Raw genomic sequence first — 22,285 nt, 5'->3', positions numbered from 1 at the left:
TCATATAGATTTTATTTATGTTATACATCTACATCACTCTGACTAAAAGACACGACTGAAGCTAAGTTTTTGGGTATATTATATAAAATACAACAGAGAATGAAAATGTCCAGTTAATGTCATTTTTATTAAATGACGAGTAATAACATGGCAGACATGGTAACAACAATGTCAGCCATGCTGCATAAACATATATACAACATAAGTAAATCTTTTGATATAACCAAAAAGGTGGAGCATCAAAACATGCCATGCCATCAACATACAGTTGCATACATACAACAATAATATATGAGTTCATCAACATACAGTTATATATACATAAAACATAATACGAGTTCTTGTTAGAATATTAATTGTAAAAATTATCATAGAAAAAGATTATTATCCAAAGTACATGACAAATTATGATAGTTAGGAGAAAGAAACATGTGAAAATGGGTGGGATGGTGGGAAATCAGAATTCCGAGCACCGATCTTCCCAAGCAAAATTTTTTCTTTGTTTTGTCACGTGACCGAATAACCAGTTCTGATTGGCTTATCACCTAAATCGGTATAGGGATAACTCGATTTACTTTATCTTTCAAGGTACATAGCCATATGTCTAAATCGGTTCAAGTGAACTCGATTTACATAAAATTTCGAAATATAACATAAATGTATTTATTGGTATAAATTGTATTTATGTTATACATCTACATCACTCTGACTAAAAGACACGACTGAAGCTAAGTTTTTGGGTATATTATATAAAATACAACAGAGAATGAAAATGTCCAGTTAATGTCATTTTTATTAAATGACGAGTAATAACATGGCAGACATGGTAACAACAATGTCAGCCATGCTGCATAAACATATATACAACATAAGTAAATCTTTTGATATAACCAAAAAGGTGGAGCATCAAAACATGCCACCGGACTGCAATGGCTTCAGTTATTTCAGTCCCGCGCCACCCAAAGTCGTGTCTGAATGTTGTTGTTATGAAATTGTTTGTTGGAGCAGCATCTCCAATTATACAAATTGAAATACAGAAAAACCATCAAAATACAGTATATAATAAACATAATGTAGTTGCATATTTTTACAAGAACATGGAACATATAATTAAGCTGAGACTTATAATCCAACATCTTTTATCAACACAGTATAATGTCAAATTACCATGTATACATTGTATCTATATAGCATAAAGCTGAAGATTCAATTTTATATGCACCATAAAGGCATTCTAACATCAATGCAACATCAAACATTAAGTAGTTCTTGAATGATCATGATATGAAAAATATATTAGGGCAAACCAATTCAAACATTTAAGAATAAGACAGTTATATTTGATAAGTTGTCATAAGAGCAGGCAAACCCTGACCTCTTTACACGAACAAGGATATGTATATTTCACTATCTTAGAGCAGGCAAACCCTGACCTCTTTACACGAACAAGGATATGTATATTTCACTATCTTAGAGCAGGCAAATCCTGACCTCTTATAATGATATTATATAAGTAGGACCTATATTTGTATAGAGCAGGCAAACCCTGGCCTCCACAATTTGTTATAACATGATATTCAAGTTTAAGCTGAGAGAGCAGGCAAATCCTGACCTCTTTCAGTGTATTGAAACCATGTCTACTTCATCATGTAGTAATTAATGAATATACATACATTAATCTTAAGAGCAGACAACTTCTGACCTCTTGTAAGGAACATAATTACAAATATATATATCTTTCTCTGATTATAGAGCAGGCAACTCCTGACCTCTTATACATCAAAGATTGTGCCGTTAGTAATTAAATAACCACAAAAACATACCAATTGTTTGTGTTTGGTTACCTGAATCTTAATTAAGACCGGCAGATACTATCCTACTATTGATATATGTACATTATGTATCTAATCCTAATAAGAGCAGGCAAACCCTGGCCTCTTAAATACGTAGAAAGAGCAGGCATATCCTGACCTCTTACTTATATAGAACATTTGTAATTTTATAAATCAGAGAGCAGGCAAATCCTGACCTCTCTTAATTGACAAGTGTGTATCAAGGAATCATAAAGAGCCGACAACTCTGCCTTCTCATAATTTGCTATTATTATGTGCCAGCAGTACTAGTGCAAGCTCTATATCCACCTATGAGTGTGATGAACTTGTAAATTAAATACTTCATATCTGAAAAGCATTGATGCGTATGTATCTTTGGACTGCATTAGAATTCCAACGCCCCAACCTCTGTATAACACTTTCAGAAAGACCCAATTTGGCAGCTTCTGTGGCAGCTCCAATTCGAAAGCTATGACCTTTATACAGACCTGGATCTAGGCCTGCAAAAGTCAGTGCTTGATTGAGTCGTTCGGATACAAGTGTATACATGACAGGATGTCCATTGGACATTTGAAAAAGGGGGCCTTCTGTATGGGTAAAGACTTTTAAGTACTGTTTGACTGCTAAAACAGGACAGTACCTAGATGACACATTCTTGGAAATCAGCTGTAGTGAAACAGGATGATTATCTACCTGTGTTTTATAGTGTCGTAAAACCATCTTTATAGATGGTGCTGAGGAATCTGATGACACGGACACATCTGACCTCTGTAACACTTTTACAGCATCTGAATTAGACTTACATACTAGCTCGCCAAGACGCATGAATGCGGCAAACGCAACAAGAAAAATTGTGCGCAACAAAATACGAAGTTTCAGGTCATCTACAACAAAGTCCAATGCATCAACTATCTTACATAGGATTTCTTTTGTGATAGGCAAGCGAGTATCACTTTTGCCTGTCATATTGAAACATCCCTTTAACATTTTCCTGATAAGGAAAGAGTGTGTCACGTCCTCAAGATTTAGAATCTTATGCACAAAACTGAGAGCAGACACATGAGTGGCTATGCTCGATGGGCTGTATTTATTGTTAAACAAGTGGGCAACAAAATTTCCTACCACTTGAATAGACAGAGGTAATGTAATATTAGTGGAGCCCATAAACTGTTGGAGCAATTTCCAACTGCGCAAGTAAGAAGTCTTAGTTCTGTCTGTTGTGGCCGCTGATAGCAACTGCAGTGCATCTTGGGACAGATTTATAACTTTTGGAGGCGTAGAGGCACTTCTGTGGGATGTTTCTTGAGCCAGGGTGCTTGTTTGTGAGCTTCCTGGAATTTAAAACGAGAGAGACTATCGGCTATAACATTATGTTTTCCTGGTACATGAGTAGAACGAAAATAAATGTTAAAGTTCAAAGCTGTAATAACTAATCGACGAACCAATTTCATGAGAGTAGGTTCGCGACAGGACTGTTTGTTGATAATTTCAACAACTGCTTGATTGTCTGACATAAATATGATCTTTTTATTCCTCAAGATCTCTCCCCAGATCTCTAGTGCTAAGACAATGGGGAATAATTCCTTGATTGCTATAGGCAATGGTGCCATAGCATTTGTCCAAGGAATAGCAAACCACTCGTTTCCTAAAACGGCAGCACAGCCTATACTACCTGATGCATCAGTGTACATTTTCAAATGTTTTGAAGTAAGCCAGGTGTCATCCAAAAACATAGACTTTCCATTGAAGCTTTCTAAGAAAGTCGCCCACGCCGTCATATCCGCACGGGCTTCCATATTCAATCTAATGAAGTAATTTGGATTGCTAGCCTTAGTAGACAAGTCAATTAGGCGTCGCAAGAAAGCTCGACCTGGGCAAACCACTGCACATGCAAAGTTTAATAGCCCTATTAAGGACTGAAGTTCCCGTAGAGTCACTTTTTTCCTATTTTTCATGACTCGAAGTGCATTTCTCATTTTGTCTAGCTTATCTAGGGGTAGCCTACATTCCATTTTAATAGAATCTATTTCAAAACCATAGATAATAAGGGTAGTAGATGGGCCCTCAGTTTTTTCAGATTTTATTGGAATCCCTAGTCTTTTACATAAGGCGAGGAAAGTGTTAAGATCATGTTTGCATTTCGCCGAATTGGGGGGGCCGACAAATAGAAAATCATCTAAAATGTGAGACATGCCTGAAGCCTTATATTTCTCAATCATAATCCATTGAAGGGCACTGCTGAGCATTTCAAAAATTTGACAAGAACTACTAGCACCCATAGGCAAACAACAATCAAAGTAGAATTTGTTTTCCCATGAAAAGCCCAAGAGGTGATAATTACTTGGATGAATAGGAATGATACGGAAAGCATCTTCTATGTCTGTCTTAGCTAATAAACACCCTTTCCCAAACTTTTTGACAAGAGAAACGACCTGGTCTATGGTATCATAAGATACTTTAGAATTTTCTTTTGAAATACCGGCATTTACTGAATTACCTTCTGGATATGACAAATCATGTATAAGCCGAAATTTTCCAGGAACAGATTTTGGTATAAGACCTAGTGGTGAGCACACAAAAGATTCAAAAGGAGGTGTGTTAAATGGGCCTTTTACCCTACCTAGCTCTAATTCTTTTTTAATTTTAGCAGTAACAGCTAATGGATTATCTCTAACAGATTTATGATTATTAGAAAAACCACTTACAATTTCTCCCTCAAAACCTAAGGAAAAGCCCTTTGAAAAGCCCAAAAGAAGTTTTTCTAGAGGGACAGGATTGTATCCTTCCAATTCCTGCCTAAGGATTTCAAGATTAACTGGCGTTGGAATGTGTGGCTGGGGATTTCTGGCCAAAATTTTGTTTTGCTTTATAGCATTTTGTTTTGGAATGATTTCCAAAACAGGTTTGGCACAGGTGTTTAAATTTGCATGGGGATGCGGTACAAGGCATACCTCTGTTGAAAGCAAAGCAGACTTTTTGGCGAAAGGGGCGAGGTCCATTTTGTTGTTTTTTGACAGAGAAATGTTGGCCACGAAAAGGCTTCAAGTTTGCTGCCTTTGTGTAAAGCTCATCTATTGGCTTTTGCCATGGTTGTCGATGAGCAAGACGAAGACGCCGGAATGTTTCATCATAATGGCGCCATGCCGTATCGCCATGATTAGCAGCTATTTCCCTGATGGTTGCTGCATATTTTAAGAGGTTTGCAGCTTCCTCAGGACATTTGGAAATGTAAATTGCTGTGAAAGTGTTGAAGCATGTAGTCCATTGATCTATGGACAATGGTTGCTTCTGTGTATGGCCTTGATTGATAGAAAAAGAACCAGCTGTGATGTTAACAGCAAACGGTTCCTCAGTGTATGTGGGGAGTAGGATTTTCAAATCTATATATTCTTCCCCCCATATTTTGTTTTTGATTCTATCTGACACCCCCGCTCCTAATGGAATACCAGCAGACAGGTTAAGTGGACCTGTTGTTTTATTGTTGGAATCATCAATGAACTCACCATGGTTTCCAAATAAATTCTCAATCAAAGATATGACTGGGTTGCCCTGGTTGCTGTCTACAACATGTAAGTTCGAGTTCATTGATTGTGATGACTGAGCACGATTACTCGAGGTCGCTGGTACCGGTGTGGCGGTGGGGGTCGACACCTCAGAAGCCACGGACACTGCAACCGGAACATGTACAGGAGGCACTGTATCTTCTCTGACCGTGATTGTTTCTAAGGCAGCCTTCTGCTGAGCTGACATTTGTTTGAGCATGGCCGCTGCCAATTTATCATAGTCCAAATCGGGAGTACTGGCGGTGGGAACACTTAAGCTTTCAGGTGTCGATGTAGTTGTTTTCTGCCTCTTGTTGCTGGCCTTAGAGGATGCAGCCGTCTTTTCAGGTTGAGTTGTTCTTTTGGGTGCCATGTTTTACTGTCCTGAAAAATTAATAAAATGGAAGCCGAAAACATGAACTTATATATCTATCGTGATAAACAACAGTGTTGTACAAACAAACGTCAATCATGATCATATAGCATTTGGTTTATAAACAAAAGTTTTACTGATCATGATTTTGATTCATAATATAGTCATTAAACCCAAATGACAGATTATATACTCGAGCTCTCCTTATAGAGAATTAGAGAATGTATATGTATTCCTTGTCATTCACATATACTCATTGTTAAATATACTGATCATGAGTCAAGTTAGCCTCAAAATATTAAGGCATACCCCTGCCCTTTAATTATGAATATGAAGGCATCTCGGCTCTCTCTCTGTATATATGTATAGATATATACACACATATATAACAGGTCAGTGTAAATGCTATAATGAATTAGATTTCTGAAAAGAGTTATGTATAACAAGCCAGCTTGCAATGGTGTCATTTAACTTTATGATAATAATAATATATTGCAAAGCAGAGAAATGGTCAATATGGCATATCTCATGTATATATAGATAATTATACCAAGACCAGCATAGAGTTCATAAATGGTCTATACTGTACCTAAACCATGCATGTGCACCCCTGAACAGACAAACAACTACTGTTTTAATTTGATGTAATAATGTACACCAAATAATCAAACGGGGCAAATATTGTAATCAATACTGTATACTGATCATGAATAGTATAAGATTACCATTAATATACTATATAATCAGACATTTTAGTCCAATATTGCACATTGGACAGCCAAATTGTAAATTTCAAATGTGTACCAAGAGATAAAATTTGTGTAAATATTGTACACCGAAAACAATAATATGATGGTGTATGCATGTGATATTACACTGAAAAAATAAAGTGTCAATTTTTGTGTGCAGTACTGTACACCAAACACTTTATTTTAATACTGTAAAAACAGTCAATTTTAAATTTGTGTAAATACTATACACCGTGTAATTATCATATCAATTTAGTGTAATACTGTACACCGAACACTCAAAATGTCAATTTGGTGCAGTACTGTACACCGAACATCTTGAAATTGTAACAATTTGGTGTACTACTGTACACCGAACAATTGAATCAATGTGTAAATTTTTGTGTAATACTGTACACCGAACAATCACAATGTGTAAATTTGGTGTATTACTGTACACAGAACAATCAAATGTGTAAATTTGGTGAATACTGTACACCAAACAATCAAATGTGTAAATTTGGTGTAATACTGTACACCGAACAATCAAATGTGTAAATTTGTGTAATACTGTACACCGAACAATCAAATGTGTAAATTTGGTGTAATACTGTACACCGAACAATCAAATGTGTAAATTTGGTGTAATACTGTACACCGAACAATCAAATGTGTAAATTTGGTGTAATACTGTACACCGAACAATCAAATGTGTAAATTTGGTGTAATACTGTACACCGAACAATCAAATGTGTAAATTTGGTGTAATACTGTACACCGAACAATCAAATGTGTAAATTTGGTGTAATACTGTACACTGAACAATCAAATGTGTAATTTTGGTGTAATACTTTACACCGAACAATCAAATGTGTAAATTTGGTGTAATACTGTACACCGAACAATCAAATGTGTAAATTTGGTGTAACACTGTACACCAAACAATAATCTTTTTGAATTTAATGTAAATAGTGTACCCAATATAGAGCCAAGTACATGTATCTGGAAAACAGTACCAGATCTATGTATATACTAGCTTTACTGCAATTAGGATAATTCTAATTAATATTACCTTGCAGTACCCAAACTAGTTGTCCATTCTTTTTGACACTGTCAAAATAGCAGCCTTGACACTTTGGAGGTATTTGAGTTGGGCCTGTTGATTCAGATGAACCCCATCTCTGCACAAGAAGGAAAGATCTGTTTTCCAAAAGCCAGCCCGGTGTTTCCAGAAGGTGATGTAGCTGCTAGACTCTGTCCCTTTTGCAAGTAGTAAATTTGTTCTGATCACCTTTTCATTGTAGTTATCAGTGGCAACGCTGTTCCTCCAAAACAATTGTCCGATTATAATGTGACAAGCTTTGTTTTTTGTAATAAGTTTTTCAACTAAGTCCAAAATTCGGTTAACGACATCCGCTGGTGATGATGTACAGAGATCGTTACCACCGATCTGTAAATAAACAATGTCCGGATGGTGGAACGAAAGGAGGTCCGCACGTTTAAACAGTTTGTTTACAGTCAATCCTCCCTGTGCTCGGAATAATAAATTAAAATTTTCCGGTGACAGTTTTAGATTACGACAAGAGGGATCATCAACAACACGATCCCTCAATCTACGAATAAACGAGTGACCAAGGATCACAATGTTCAACATAAGTCTAAATATAGGCTAAACATTCGTGTAGGCTAACATGTGCGCTTTGTTTACAAACACTGACGCCGTCGTGACCTACTTAGCCTGGTATGTCCACATTTCTACGACATCGTTGAATGAATCCTTGCAGTAGACTTCACCATGATTCTCTCACTGGGCAATCACACGCAAAAAGTATTGTCCCACCTGAATCCGATCTAATTTCTTCGGAATTTAAAGAACACAATGCGAATAAAAGCAGATAAAAATCAGAATTCCGAGCACCGATCTTCCCAAGCAAAATTTTTTCTTTGTTTTGTCACGTGACCGAATAACCAGTTCTGATTGGCTTATCACCTAAATCGGTATAGGGATAACTCGATTTACTTTATCTTTCAAGGTACATAGCCATATGTCTAAATCGGTTCAAGTGAACTCGATTTACATAAAATTTCGAAATATAACATAAATGTATTTATTGGTATAAATTGTATCATGTTGGATTATACGTTCCAGAATGATTTATAATAATATAAATATTCTCATTATTATATATGGTAACATATTCTGATCAGCGATTACTATTACTGATACTTACATACGACCAGCGCTGACCAGTCCCAGAAGGAAGTTTGTGTCGAGTAAAGTGTGCTAATATTTAAATATATAGTGGAGGACGTACACCCAAACGCAGCTGCATAGCCGAGAGTATCCCGATTTCCGTCCAGTAAGTTAACAGGTCTACAAATACCAAACCATGTCAATTTCACTCAGGCACAATCTTTTAGAAGCGACAATTCATTGATTTTGTGCGTTTCACACAATAAAGTGTAGCTTATGCAATAAATCTGTGCATTTGATATATACTGTAAAATGTCACATTAAATGTACAGACGTTAAAGTTATTTAAGGATTAACTTGAATAGATTTTTTATGTTATGGAGATATAACACAAAAATCTGAGTGTACTCTAAATAAACCGCGAAGCGGTTTATGATGAGAGTACACTCAGATTTTTGTGTTATATCTCCATAACATAAAAAATCTATTCAAATTAATCCTTATAATTCAATTTACTAAAGATAATCTCTTCAACATTTAAAATTCATTTTGGGACTCTTTTGTCTATGAAATTATTACGCCGTCATCTCAGCCAATCAGAAGCGACGTTACAAACGGCGACGCCATTTTTTCCTTTATGGGCTGATAAAGTAAATTGTTAAGCCAATGAAAATGCTCGTAACAAGCAAAATTGAATTATTCAAATTTAAAGATCTTTTAAAGACATTACATTAACTCTCTGTTGAAGAATATTTCCAATGATCAATGAAAGTGTATATTTCATGACTTACAAAAGTAATGTGAGAAGGACTATTATAAAAAGTGGTAATATGATAAGTATGTATACAAACATTAGGCATTTCAATCTCCCTCCACAGCATTGGTAAGCATCCTTTCGCTTCTCAATCACTGACAGAACACCAATCAGACAGATCTAAAACACACATACTACATTCTTTTCTTTTTGTATATAAACGTGACAGTCTATCTGACTTGTCCTCTATGCCAGGACGTCACGCCTTACCGACAACATACGCCTAAAACTAAGTATAATTACATAGGAAACATATATCATTGTGGCATGACATTATGTTCTTTTCTAAGGAGTTGCATATCAAGTTTGTTAAAATCCACTTTACGGAGCCGCAGTGGCCAAGTGGTTAAAATGTCCCGACATATTACCACAATCACTCAGTTAGGTATCACAAGGAAATTTTGTGATAAAACGCATAGTGCTAAAATTGACTTTGAACTGAAAATACGTTTACTCAAAAGACTCTTTGTTAAATATATTTCTAAGACATCACAATAGCTAGTATTTCTATTGTTAATATTAACAATGTATATAATTAGAGTCCGGAAGTCCAGCTTTACTGTACATGTCAACATTGATCAATTCTTTGTCGTATAGGTATAACATCTCAGCTAACATGTCCATTATATTACGTAATAGGATTATCATATTAGTCCACTGGTCATCTTCAGATTGCCTCAGTCTAATTTAACACCTATAGATAAGCGACATCTGTCAATCACAATTCTAGAATTTCATTGTCTGTATATGTATTTAACCATGTTATGTTTTATTTCATGTTAGTTAGGTCTCCGACTTTGTACGGAACACAACGGCTATATTCTGGACACTCCAGAATAGCCATCCGTCAAGTCAAACGTATCATTATTAAATTCTAAAGTTAAAATTCAACATTCTTTTACGTCATCTTTACATCGTGACAAAACGTACGGAAGTTCCGTATGTTAATTGTTGGAGTTAATCCGGACAGTACCCACTTTTTAGCTGGGTACGCTTTCCCGTTACCTCAGCTGCTAAGTGAAGTATTCCCTACGAGTGACACAAAGATCTAGAAGGACCAACTCTATTCGGAATCACACGGACTGGAACCCAACCAAGGCTGTGTTCGTCATACTTTGGATCTAACCAGAGTAACGTTTGTGTATGACAGTAACTGTCAGGATGACGAACGCCGCATGTTACAGATGCGGTGATAAATTCGTCCCCAATCATGTATTGTGGTGTCCTGCGAATGGATGTTACTGTTTCCGGTGTGGAAATATTGGACATTTTTCTCGGATGTGTTTTCGTCGGACCGGATATCGTACTGAAAACATCAGTACTACAGGATCTTCTCCCTGGACCAGACAGTGTCCCAATTCCTTTGCACGTCCTGTTTCTGCTCCGAAAAAATTTTCGGACAGAGAGTCTGATCGTCTGACATCGCCAAGGAAAAAGACCAAGTCCACATCTAAACGGCGGCGAGATTCCGAACGACTCAGGAATTACCGAGAGATCAAAAAGGTACAGAAATCATTTCCTTTTTATGAACTTTCTATAATTGAGCTGACAGCCGTTTTGAAAACTGATATGAAACAGGACAATCTAAAATGTCTCACAAAAAAGAACAAAAGACTAGTGTCTACAGTAGAGATTCTACAACGACAATGTAATAATTTTCAATATGAAACAACAACTCTTAAGGACTGTGTCTCCGAACTTCAGAACTCCCAAGACAACATAGCATCGGCATGGGAAAAACAGTTTATTACCCTTAAGATTGAACATCAGAACACAATTAGGAAATTGCACTCCAGAGATATTTTCATCGAGGACTTACAGGCATCGCTTTCGATTCAAAAAGAGGAATTTCGCACTATTAGTTTAGAAAACAGCAGGCTTATCCAACGGAACACCAACCTCGGCAAAGAAATTTCTATATTAAAGCGGAACAATAAAGAATGTGTACAGACTTTACCATCTCATTCAGCAAATTATATGCACAACCAGAACACGTGTTCTTCAAATGGATTGTCCCGTGAACCAACAGCACCAGTACCCCTACAATACAACCATGGGCCGTACCAAAATAAACGAAGCCGAAGAGGGAGATTTAAATGACTCTCTGAGACGAGGACGTCTCATTTTTCGTAGCCGGAAGGAATTATCACAAGGAAATTTTGTGATAAAACGCATAGTGCTAAAATTGACTTTGAACTGAAAATACGTTTACTCAAAAGACTCTTTGTTAAATATATTTCTAAGACATCACAATAGCTAGTATTTCTATTGTTAATATTAACAATGTATATAATTAGAGTCCGGAAGTCCAGCTTTACTGTACATGTCAACATTGATCAATTCTTTGTCGTATAGGTATAACAACTCAGCTAACATGTCCATTATATTACGTAATAGGATTATCATATTAGTCCACTGGTCATCTTCAGATTGCCTCAGTTTAATTTAACACCTATAGATAAGCGACATCTGTCAATCACAATTCTAGAATTTCATTGTCTGTATATGTATTTAACCATGTTATGTTTTATTTCATGTTAGTTAGGTCTCCGACTTTGTACGGAACACAACGGCTATATTCTGGACACTCCAGAATAGCCATCCGTCAAGTCAAACGTATCATTATTAAATTCTAAAGTTAAAATTCAACATTCTTTTACGTCATCTTTACATCGTGACAAAACGTACGGAAGTTCCGTATGTTATAGGGATGCAAGCCGAATACCTTGTTGAGGAGTTGTAATGTACAGACCGCTCTGGATACTCTGGCTTTTCTCCTTAGATAACCCTGGCTTTTAATATGACATAAAAGTGACTAATAATTTAGATTTCACCGTTGAAAGCAGATGGCAAACGTTATACAACTTATATAATTATATATCCCAAAACGTACACTTTCTCTCAATTATAAACTTATATAGTACTGACAAGCAATTAAAATATATGTATTACATAACTAATGGGTGGGTAAATTACCGTACGTGTGCGGTAATCGTAAGAAACAAATACTAAAACAACATGTCGAATAATCAAAAACTTTTTTATGACATGTGTAATAAATGTGGCAGTAAACTCTTACGGTGGATCTAGATCTATCTATTCTACATAGTTTTTGCTTCTTTCAAAGTTAGTTTTTCAATTTCTCCGTTTTGCTAAAAATGCTTCGGAGTTCTGTACGAATACAGTATACGAGTGGAAAACGTTGCTGGGGCTGATTGGTTTGTGAGTATTTTGCAATAATTAAAAAAATGATAAATCATATTGTGATAAAAATAATATAACTCTCAGCAAAAATGATTTGAATACGCTCAGTTAATAAACTCATATCTGTCTGTTGCGTATGAAGAGTATATTTAATATTATAGTAAATTTGATTATCTGGACTGAAACTAAATACAGCCAGCTTGAAATATTTTTCAGTTCGGAGATTTAACTAAACTGGTATATGTTGCCGCCACAATGTACATGCATATAGCTCAACGCTTCCGCGGTAAAAATGGAAATCCCGTAATTTCATAAATTATACCTGAAGAACCCCGCTGTACATGTGGTGACCAATTGTGTATTTCGCTATGAAGAGAAAACAAACATATCAATCATACCTTGTATACGCGGTCGTTATCATTTAGACTCAAGACAAAAGGAGTTAATCGCACACACGTGTGTTTGTTTATTCGTTGAATAAGGAGGACAGTAACTTATTCTGACTCTAAAAATTCGGTCACAAGGCGTGCTTTATTAGCAGAGGCAGTATTATACAAAAGCCGGAGGGAGGTACTGTACTCGAGTCCTGTTTTGGGACGACGACTCTTGAAACAAGCTTTCATTTTTTCAAAACAACATTTTTGTAGAATGTTCCTCAAACCGTTCTTCCCTTTGGTACAAGTAATTGTATAAGTGCTGTTCAGCTACCCGCCAGCAAATCGACCAATAATACATTTTACCTTCGGTTCCCCACCATACAGTCGATATACATGTATATCGGTTTTACGCCGATTAGCGAGATTCCCTAATTTGAATCACATTTAAAGCTCTGCTTTCAGTCATATTGCGTATAGTGTGTTGATTACAATATAAAGCAATGTGCTTTGTTGTAACAAGATCAGTCATGTTATCAACACGAGTTTACCTGATCACTCTATCAAAGACGGTTTGGAGTACATATTACGAAATAAAGCTCTTTTGGAATACCCCTCGTGTCTTCCGCTTTCTTCCATCGGTTGATGGCAAACAGTTTACCGACTTTGAACGTTAACAATTTAGTGAGGTTATTATAGTTATCAGTTACAAGTTACAGTATTAAGTTATATAATATTCGTCTTACCGCCGTCAAGATTGCGTATCCTTCGAATTCCCTCTCGAGTATACCAGATTGGTATAAACATGCGACTTCACCACCACCAGTGCTATTTCTAACGATTAAGTAAACAAGCATACATTTGATCATTTTACCTGCTGGTGTATATATTGCAATTTCATGTTAATATAAAATTAATTTCTGCGATTGTTCAATTTAAGAATCCGTTATTTATTTGATTCTTTTCACCAATGCATAGTGTGATTCCTTGACAGTTCAGTAAATATGTATATGGAGGAGGTTTTGTCCCTTACAAGTGACAATATTTTATCAATAATCAACATTATTTTCATAATCAGATTCAAAATAGCATGGACGTAATAGTAACAGGAAGTAAGAACTATAACAAGGTGATTGTAAGACCCTGTGTTCGCCATCAAATATTTCTCTGGCCTCGTCTAGCACATTAAAATTACATTCATAATGGTTATAATATAATAGTGTTAGGTAGAATTGTATTCAGTAAAGGGGTACTTACATTGAGGACACCATTATCGCCAGTTTTACTCTAGCGCTACACCTTATACAATATGGCGGCTTATTTGTAGTATACGAGGACCCGGACAAGCGACCAATATGCAGCGGGGTGTGCAAACAACAAAGACGTCACATATTCCTTACTTGGAATTTACCTGTGTTTTCCCACATTACCTGGAATTTACATTTGTTCTCCCATATGTCGTGATTTATACATGCATTTACATGATATTTAAAATGGTCTAATTTCACCATTATTTAACCAATATGTACATATCATATACCATTGACATCAGATAGGACTATAGAAGACTGTTATTTTATATATAAAGATGTCTTATTGCTTGAGCACGTAAAATTTGAACAATTTTTTACGTCAAAAATGAAAGTCTACCTTCGCTTTTTCTGATCTATTTATTCAAATATTAAAGCGTATAGCTAGTTAAATCTTTAATCTTATTCATTTTCACACAGCAATATCTGAAGAAAAATGTCTAACATGCATATTACATATATATCCAAATATAACAAATTAAATTACTAAGCTGTGAATCTTCCGAGGAATGCCAAAGTGTTTTCTTCATACACAACATGCATCCTCTGCAACAGATTATTATTCTACTTATCATTTTATTTCATTCCAATTCTTTTCACAAATGTTTCAATATTGCGTATACAGATACATATATACCTCATTTTATCACACAGCAACATAAACAATAAATTCAAGAAAACACAAGGGTGGGTCCTGTGCTAAATTTCCCATTATACTGCCCATCAAGGGATTTTTCTAAAAGGTTGCACCAGAAATCAACACATGTGTGAAAATGTATTGGCAAACTGCATCACCTTGTGGCACCCTAAACGGGCACAGACTGATAACACTGCATACACATCTTTGATTTGTAGTAAACTTTATGAAAATATTCTATTAACAGCCAGGGCCATGTAAGGATGTACCAGGTTTATTGGTGAAGGAAAGCCGGAGTACTCGGAGAAAAACCACCGACCAGCGTTCAGTACCTGGCAACTGCCCCACTTTGGATTCGAACTCGCGGCCCAGAGAAGGATAGACTAGGAGAGCTTGTGGTCAAGACATCTAAACAGAGGCATATATAAACCACTCGGCCACCGCGGACCCAAAGGTAGTAAATGATTAGGTACATGTATATTACTTATTGTTATACCATATTGTTTGAAATTTTCATTTATTAATCAAACTTAGACAACCTACTTAAATTAATATTGTACAATACATGAAGTTATTAGACAAGGGAGATAACCCCTATAGCTACATTGTATATTAGCAATACATCCTAAGGTCATAGCATTAATTTAGGTTATAGAACTTTCTAGAATATTTTCAAGTATAAACAAATATGTTTGTAAACATGTTGATTATAAGTAGGGATCTAGAATGATCTATTTCCAGAAAGTTCAGTGTGATTATTTGTTTACTGTTTTTAGTTAGATATTTCTAGAAGTAGAATGTTCTCCAATATTCTTGAATTAGGGTTTAGCTATAATACTCAAGCTGTCCAAGGCTAATCAGAACTGTAATAAGAACTGTAATGAGATCTGTAATAACTAATAAGACGTATTCAAGAATCGTGCAGCGCTATATTAGATTCTATAGGGAGAGCTATTGTGACTTTATCTATGGATTGTTACAACCAGGGGTCGAACGTGTCTTGGTATGCGAAGGTGTAATTTGGTATGCGAAGCAAATATGGCGTCGAAAGCTCCGCTTCGAGTGTCAACAGTGACTCGGAAATCACTCATGTCGCTTCTATGCTTCATGCAACACTCTTATAGATGTTGCGTTTTGGTGACAAAATGATTGCAGTTTCTAAAAATGCAACATATAATTACTGTCCTCACTTAAACAAAAATCTATTGAAGAAAAACCACGCGATTTTCACACTAAAAACAGCACATGGGCTTGGTACAGGACCTTTTTTGGCTGAATGTAAAATTACAGTTCGATAGAACAGCCGTATGATAGACAGAATCCTTTAAAATACCCTATCAAACAATGTTTGCCCTGTTTCCACTGTGAGAAATGGCTGAATCCACGGTACCAAGCGTTTTATTTCGGTGTACGCAATCATTGGTATGCGAAGTTGTGGACACCACCATTTTTGGTATGATGAATTTTAGTGTTTGACTACTAAACTCATATTTTCTATTATTTCACTAACATGCTATGTCACAAGAACTAATTCTGTTACTATAACAGACGGGTAAGATAAACTAGTTTTGGTCCAACAAACAATGAACCTAGCTGTAGCAGATACTTAGTACGTTTCATTTGGAATCACACGCACCCCCCCCCCCCCCCCCCTGCACTTCATACACGCTACACACCCCATACATGACCCTGGCTCTAACATTAATAAGCCATTAATTTAATCAAACAGACAAACAAATGTAATCTTCCATAAAATCGATGCTGCGTTTTTTATCGTTTTGCATAATTGGTTAGTTTGATGTTCTGGTAATTCGATATCATTCACCTTACTGAATATATTTTGATGATTTCTGTTTTATCAAATCATAAACGACGTTTGCGCGTGATGCATTAAGATAGAGTTACATACGCTGAATTCTTGAGTTACTAAGTTTGTTTATTAACATGTTTGATATAATATACCGGTTTCTCAGCTCAAAATAGTCGTCTGCTACAGCACTGACCCGTCTCTGTGCACGCGAATCCCGACCACATCCCGACCACAGGGCCTCGTCCTAATTGAGGACATATATATAAGATAGGTGGCGTCCATTTACATAACATGGTTAATGTTATGAGACCCTATGTCTCGACCGAGATTGTATAGTTTTTTGTTGGTTTCACTTACACAAGGGTGCCGATAACTTAAACTTACGGCATAGCTCCTTTGTTTGATTGGAATTATCATTGAATGTATTGTCCGTTGCTATGCACGTGCACAGACAATTATAAGTATTTGAATACTAACCTGTTTCGAGCACGTGCGCGAGTTAATATTTGGTTATCAACCTGCGTCCGTGCATAGCTGTAGGGTACTTACAGGGGCACATAAAATCAATAAAATAAAAACAAATTAATATTACTATTTAAAATTGCGTGTTTAAAGTCGTGAGAATGGAGTATTTAATTTATGCCCCCCCCTACCAGCTCAAGAACGAATATACATACCCGACCTACTATATTGGCTAAAGACGACTCAATTTTCTCTCTAGTCTATAATATGCCCCCCCCCCCCCGCCCACGTGCTTGTGTATTCGTTCCTTCCCGTCCGATCCTGATCCGCTTCGAGTCAAACATTTACGTTGTGACTTTGACATTTCTATGTTCACACTAAACGGATGTACAGGTCTACTAGTAAGTGCGCATATTTAAAAAACATTAAAGTTTTTTTTTAAATTGAAATATGTCATCCAGTTTAGGTGATCATGGAGCAATATTATGTGAACGGAAAATCATAATTTATGGTGTTACAGTTGGCAAAGAACATGTCAGTATTTGCTTTTGCATTTCGAGCAATTTTACCTTTTATTATGGATTTTTCTTGAGTATGCCTGACAAAAAGGGTTCACTAATAAATTTGATGTTTAGTCCATTATAGAATGTTTGACACAAAAACTTTGTTCACACTCTAAAATACCTACATCACATATTTAAGCAGTTATACCACTTTCCAGATATTTACATCACTTGTATGTAAACAGACCACATCATACCAAAACTGGTGGTGTCATCGACTGCGCATACCAATTATTGCGTACACCGAAATAAAACGCTCGGTACTGTAAATTCTGTCATTTCTCACAGTGGAAACAGGGCAAACATTGTTTGATAGGGTATTTTAAAGGATTCTGTCTATCATACGGCTGTTCTAACGAACTACAATTTCACATTCTGCCAAAAAAAGTCCTGCACCATGCCCAGGTGCTGTTTTTAGCGTGAAAATCGCGTGGTTTTTCTTCAATAATTTTTTGTTTAAGTGAGGACAGTAATTATATGTTGCATTTTTAGAAACTGCAATCATTTTGTCACCGAAACGCAACATCTATAAGAGTGTTGCATGAAGCATAGAAGCGACATGAGTGATTTCCGAGTCACTGTTGACACTCGAAGCGGAGCTTTCGACGCCAAATTTGCTTCGCATACCAAATTACACCTTCGCATACCAAGACACGTTCGACCCCCTGACAACGCATTGTTTGGATTTATTTATATTGCCCTGGAACTTTACAAATTACCTGTGGATATTCATTTTCCTCGTGGAATTGTGAACATTATTAATTCGGAACCTGGCAGGACCAAGTATTACACCAGGACATTCGCATACAGATAAGTAACACTTTAAATTATCATACCTTTTACTCTTAGCTTGTATCTTAGCTTATTCCCCTGCAGTGTAATTCAATCGGTTTAGTCAGAGGTATTCCGATACGTTTTAATATTCAAATTTTCCGCGAAAACAAACGTACCGGAATACCTCTGACTAAACCGATTGAATTACACTGCAGGGGACGTCACTCTAATCGCTCTCCACTAGGACCTTGCTTTCGATGTCACAAGTCAGAAAGCGCCGGTAATTTTGGATTAAAATATTGCGTTCGACTATATTGTAAACGTATGCCGAGTATAGTGATGCTGCATTTTTGTGAAATCACTACAATGAGTACGGAGTACAATATATACATTTATTTACATTATGTACATGAACAAATTCATTATTAAAGGCATACTCTTCTACGCTCACTCTGCAGTTCCTCATACACCTCTTGTACACATCAATATCCTTACACAAATATACATATATATATTATTATCAACACTTAGCCGATCTAATATACATATACCTTATCCTACACAGAAACATTACATAAGTAATTCTATAACCCTATCAAAGTCTTGTAGCTTCTCCCAGTTGTCATATAGTCGTTGATACACCAATACACCACAAAGTCTAACTCCATATAGCCTATGTAGCCCTTCGTTGACGAACACAAACATCTGTTCAGTAATGCTGCAATACGCTGACCGTTAGGATGTAGCTGAACTGTATCTCAGCTGCTGAATGTCTCCACGTACGATCAAAGTATACCTCCTTGACACCACCGGGTCACCATACCGCAGTATGTTGTCGGACACTTCCCGTCGTTACATAAGTGTCAATATGCGGAAATATGTGCACTCATTGACATAACCCTCTCAGGATAAACATATCCCCGCACGCATGAATGTCTATTCATGAACATCAAAGACGTATCTATAGGCGTCTGTAGTCATAGCTAGGTAGAACGGGCTGTCGGCCATTACGGGCTTCCATAGATATACTCCCTCATCGATCGTAGTCCTGACTGTGGAATAATAAGCTACAACAAATTTCCAATAACGAAAATTTCACTACATTGCTAACATAAATTCCTTATCTAGATTAACATATATTTAGATACATTTTAAACTCTTGGACTATAATCCACATGATACATACAGTATAACACAACTGAAACACTCTAAGACGAATGAACTTTTACAAACCTCCTCTCGTTACCGCTGCTCGCCAGTATGTCACGTATTTCTTATTGCACTGAACGGATATTTGGTATGGTCATACCTGCTTTACCTTATATGTAAAGCAAGACTATTCTAAGCCTCTTCAAGGATTGATTGAATAATGGAAGTCCCACAGCTATATTTGTCAAACATTAACCCGTAGACGACACGAATTGCACTCTCTGCCTGCACGTCGTCAAATTACTATAGCAAACTCAGTTGCTTCTAACTGTATAAGTGATTATGTTTATAACGTTACATAATTAAAAGCCTTCAAACATTCACTAGAAATCATTCAAATCTTAACACCCTGATGTTAGCCGTACAATATCGTAACAGGGGAAACATAAAAACCGATCCACGTTACCGTTGAGCAGGTTAAGTTTCACTGGTTTAATCGCCACTTCGTATTCTCCAGATATATCTAATCCCGTTATAAATCTCAGCTCCATGCAAACGACCACCGCCTACTACGGCCATTGTTTTCTACCTGACACGGCACGGAATCCACTGACTGCGTCCCCATCGTCGGGCGCCCGGTTAATTCGCGCGCGCGTTTCGCTTACCCTGCGGAATCGGAAAATTCACGACGATACTCCTGTGAACCCTTTTCAACTTGCCTTGCCACTACTGAACTTTTAAAAAGGACCCAAAATCAAAGCCCAAATGCTCGACCTATGGGGACACCATGCCCCCATTTGAGATAATAAATAAGAAATACATGGTTAAATACGAAATTTAGTTTCACTGAAACTACACCGACGACAATATGCAAGCTAGACTATAACTGGAAATATAAAAATTAAAGCTTGTGATGATTCACGAGAACCGATACAACCTACTAGAGAATAATCTTGCATCACTGACTGTGTGTATCTGTCTTACGCTCGTCTTGCAATTTGTCCTGATCGTGTGTGGTGACTAAACGATCACGGCTCTGTATCTGCCACCATGCTCCATCCTGTAAGTGCGCATGATCTTGCGGTTTGGGGCGGGGTACTTACGTCAAGTTGGAGGTACTAGAATAGTGGCCTGGGTGATCATGTCTTCAAAAGACTTACATGAACTTCCGATCGCATAAATCGGTTACTTCTTGAACTTCGAGGATTCCCCATGTAACACCGAGCCATGGCATTACTGTCGCCTCTCTAACCAACAGCGTATGATGTTTCACCGCCCTTCAGCTTCCCGGCTGGCGTAGGCTACAGGAAACAAAACCCCTTCGTCTTCTTGAAGAAGAACGGCTCCAAGCCCGTAATCTGACGCATTAGTTTGTAGCACAAACTCCTTCTCAATATCTGGAAGTTTTCAGAATAGGATTTGATGACAACATCTTCTTCAGGGTTACGAATGCTCTCTCCTGAGGCTCATTCCACTGAACTCTGTGTGGCTGTCCCTTCCTCGTCAAATCAGTCAATGGAACTGATATAGAAGCAAAGTCTGGTATAAACTTCCTATAGAATCCTGCCATGCCATTCCCATGAACGATCTAACTTGCTTCTTTGTCTCTGGTGTTGGTACATCAAGGATGGCTTTGATTTTGTCCGGATTCGGTGCGAGACGCTGATCCCCGACTATATGTCCAAGGCACGTCCAGGCTTCCATAACCAATAGCACATTTGGTCGGTCTGGCGGTAAGTCCTACTCCTCGCAGCCTCTGGAATAGCTCTCTCAAGACCGGAACATGTTCTTCCCATGTCCTTGTGTACACTAGAATGTCATCTATGAAGCTCTCTATATCAGTCATATCCCTGAGTAACTTCCTCATGATGCGACAAAACGTAGCGGGTGCATTCACGAGACCAAATGGCATGACAGAAAATTCGAACAAACCCACGGGAGTCGAAAAACGCAGTTTTCTGTTTCGCTGATTTTGCCATTGGCGCCTGCCAATATCCTTTGCTGAGATCCAGGCGCGAAAAATAACGATGTCCTGATAAACGCGCAAAGATATCATCCGCGTTGGGCATAGGCTCCGCATCAAAGATGGTTACTCTGTTGAGCTGTCGATAATCGATACAGAATCTATTGCTGTCATCTTTTTTCTTGACAATCACAACAGGAGCAGAATATGGTGACTCTGATGGAGTTAATCACGCCCATCTTCAACATCTTTTTGACCTCGTCTTGTATGGTTGCTTTCATGTTGTAGGTATGTTGTGACTCTTTGCTCTGACTGGCTCATCTGTCAATGTTATAATATATCATGTTCTCCAAGGTTGGTTTTTCCTGGCACATCTGTAAGAATGTCTTCAAATTCGTCTAGCATATCATGCACCTCTTTCTTCTGTTTCTCACTGAGCAACTCTGATATGAGTACATCTTCAGATGTCTCGGTCCTCGTTGGTTTAGGTGGTGTAACGATGCCTTCACATGGAAAGGTATTATCATCACCGTCGTCTTCTTCAATAGCCATAGCT

General features: G+C 37.2%; 2 protein-coding genes across 3 annotated transcripts in view; both read right to left on the bottom strand.

Moving 5' to 3' along the window:
• Positions 1–14,413, bottom strand: part of LOC138315669 (stimulated by retinoic acid gene 6 protein-like) — a 32,358-nt gene extending 17,945 nt beyond the window's left edge. The window contains exons 1-4 of the mRNA XM_069256854.1: positions 14,319–14,413; positions 13,808–13,895; positions 9,521–9,603; positions 8,707–8,849 (exon numbers count right to left, since the gene is read on the bottom strand). Coding sequence (XP_069112955.1) covers positions 8,707–8,849; positions 9,521–9,603; positions 13,808–13,895; positions 14,319–14,332 — 328 coding nt within the window. The 5' untranslated portion in view covers positions 14,333–14,413. The remainder of the gene's footprint in view (positions 1–8,706; positions 8,850–9,520; positions 9,604–13,807; positions 13,896–14,318) is intronic.
• LOC138315671 (integrase/recombinase xerD homolog) lies at positions 109–7,686 on the bottom strand. Of its 2 annotated transcripts, XR_011207515.1 has the most exons (4): positions 7,548–7,686; positions 5,336–5,758; positions 1,434–3,163; positions 109–1,375 (listed from the first exon to the last, which is right to left on the bottom strand). XR_011207515.1 is itself a non-coding variant. In XM_069256861.1 (3 exons), the coding sequence occupies exons 2-3, from the start codon at positions 5,745–5,747 to the stop codon at positions 2,175–2,177; spliced, it is 1,401 nt and encodes a 466-aa protein (XP_069112962.1). In that variant the 5' UTR covers positions 5,748–5,758; positions 7,548–7,686; the 3' UTR covers positions 109–2,174. The 2 variants fall into 2 exon arrangements, 1 of the variants encoding a protein (XP_069112962.1); XM_069256861.1 differs by having other exon boundaries at positions 109–3,163.
• Positions 14,414–22,285: the final 7,872 nt, after the last annotated feature.

Source organism: Argopecten irradians, chromosome 2 (genome assembly GCF_041381155.1).
Source record: "Argopecten irradians isolate NY chromosome 2, Ai_NY, whole genome shotgun sequence".
NCBI lineage: Eukaryota > Metazoa > Mollusca > Bivalvia > Pectinida > Pectinidae > Argopecten > Argopecten irradians.
The sequence above is the reverse complement of the archived record's forward strand: the minus strand, read 5'-3'. Positions and strand labels throughout refer to the sequence as shown.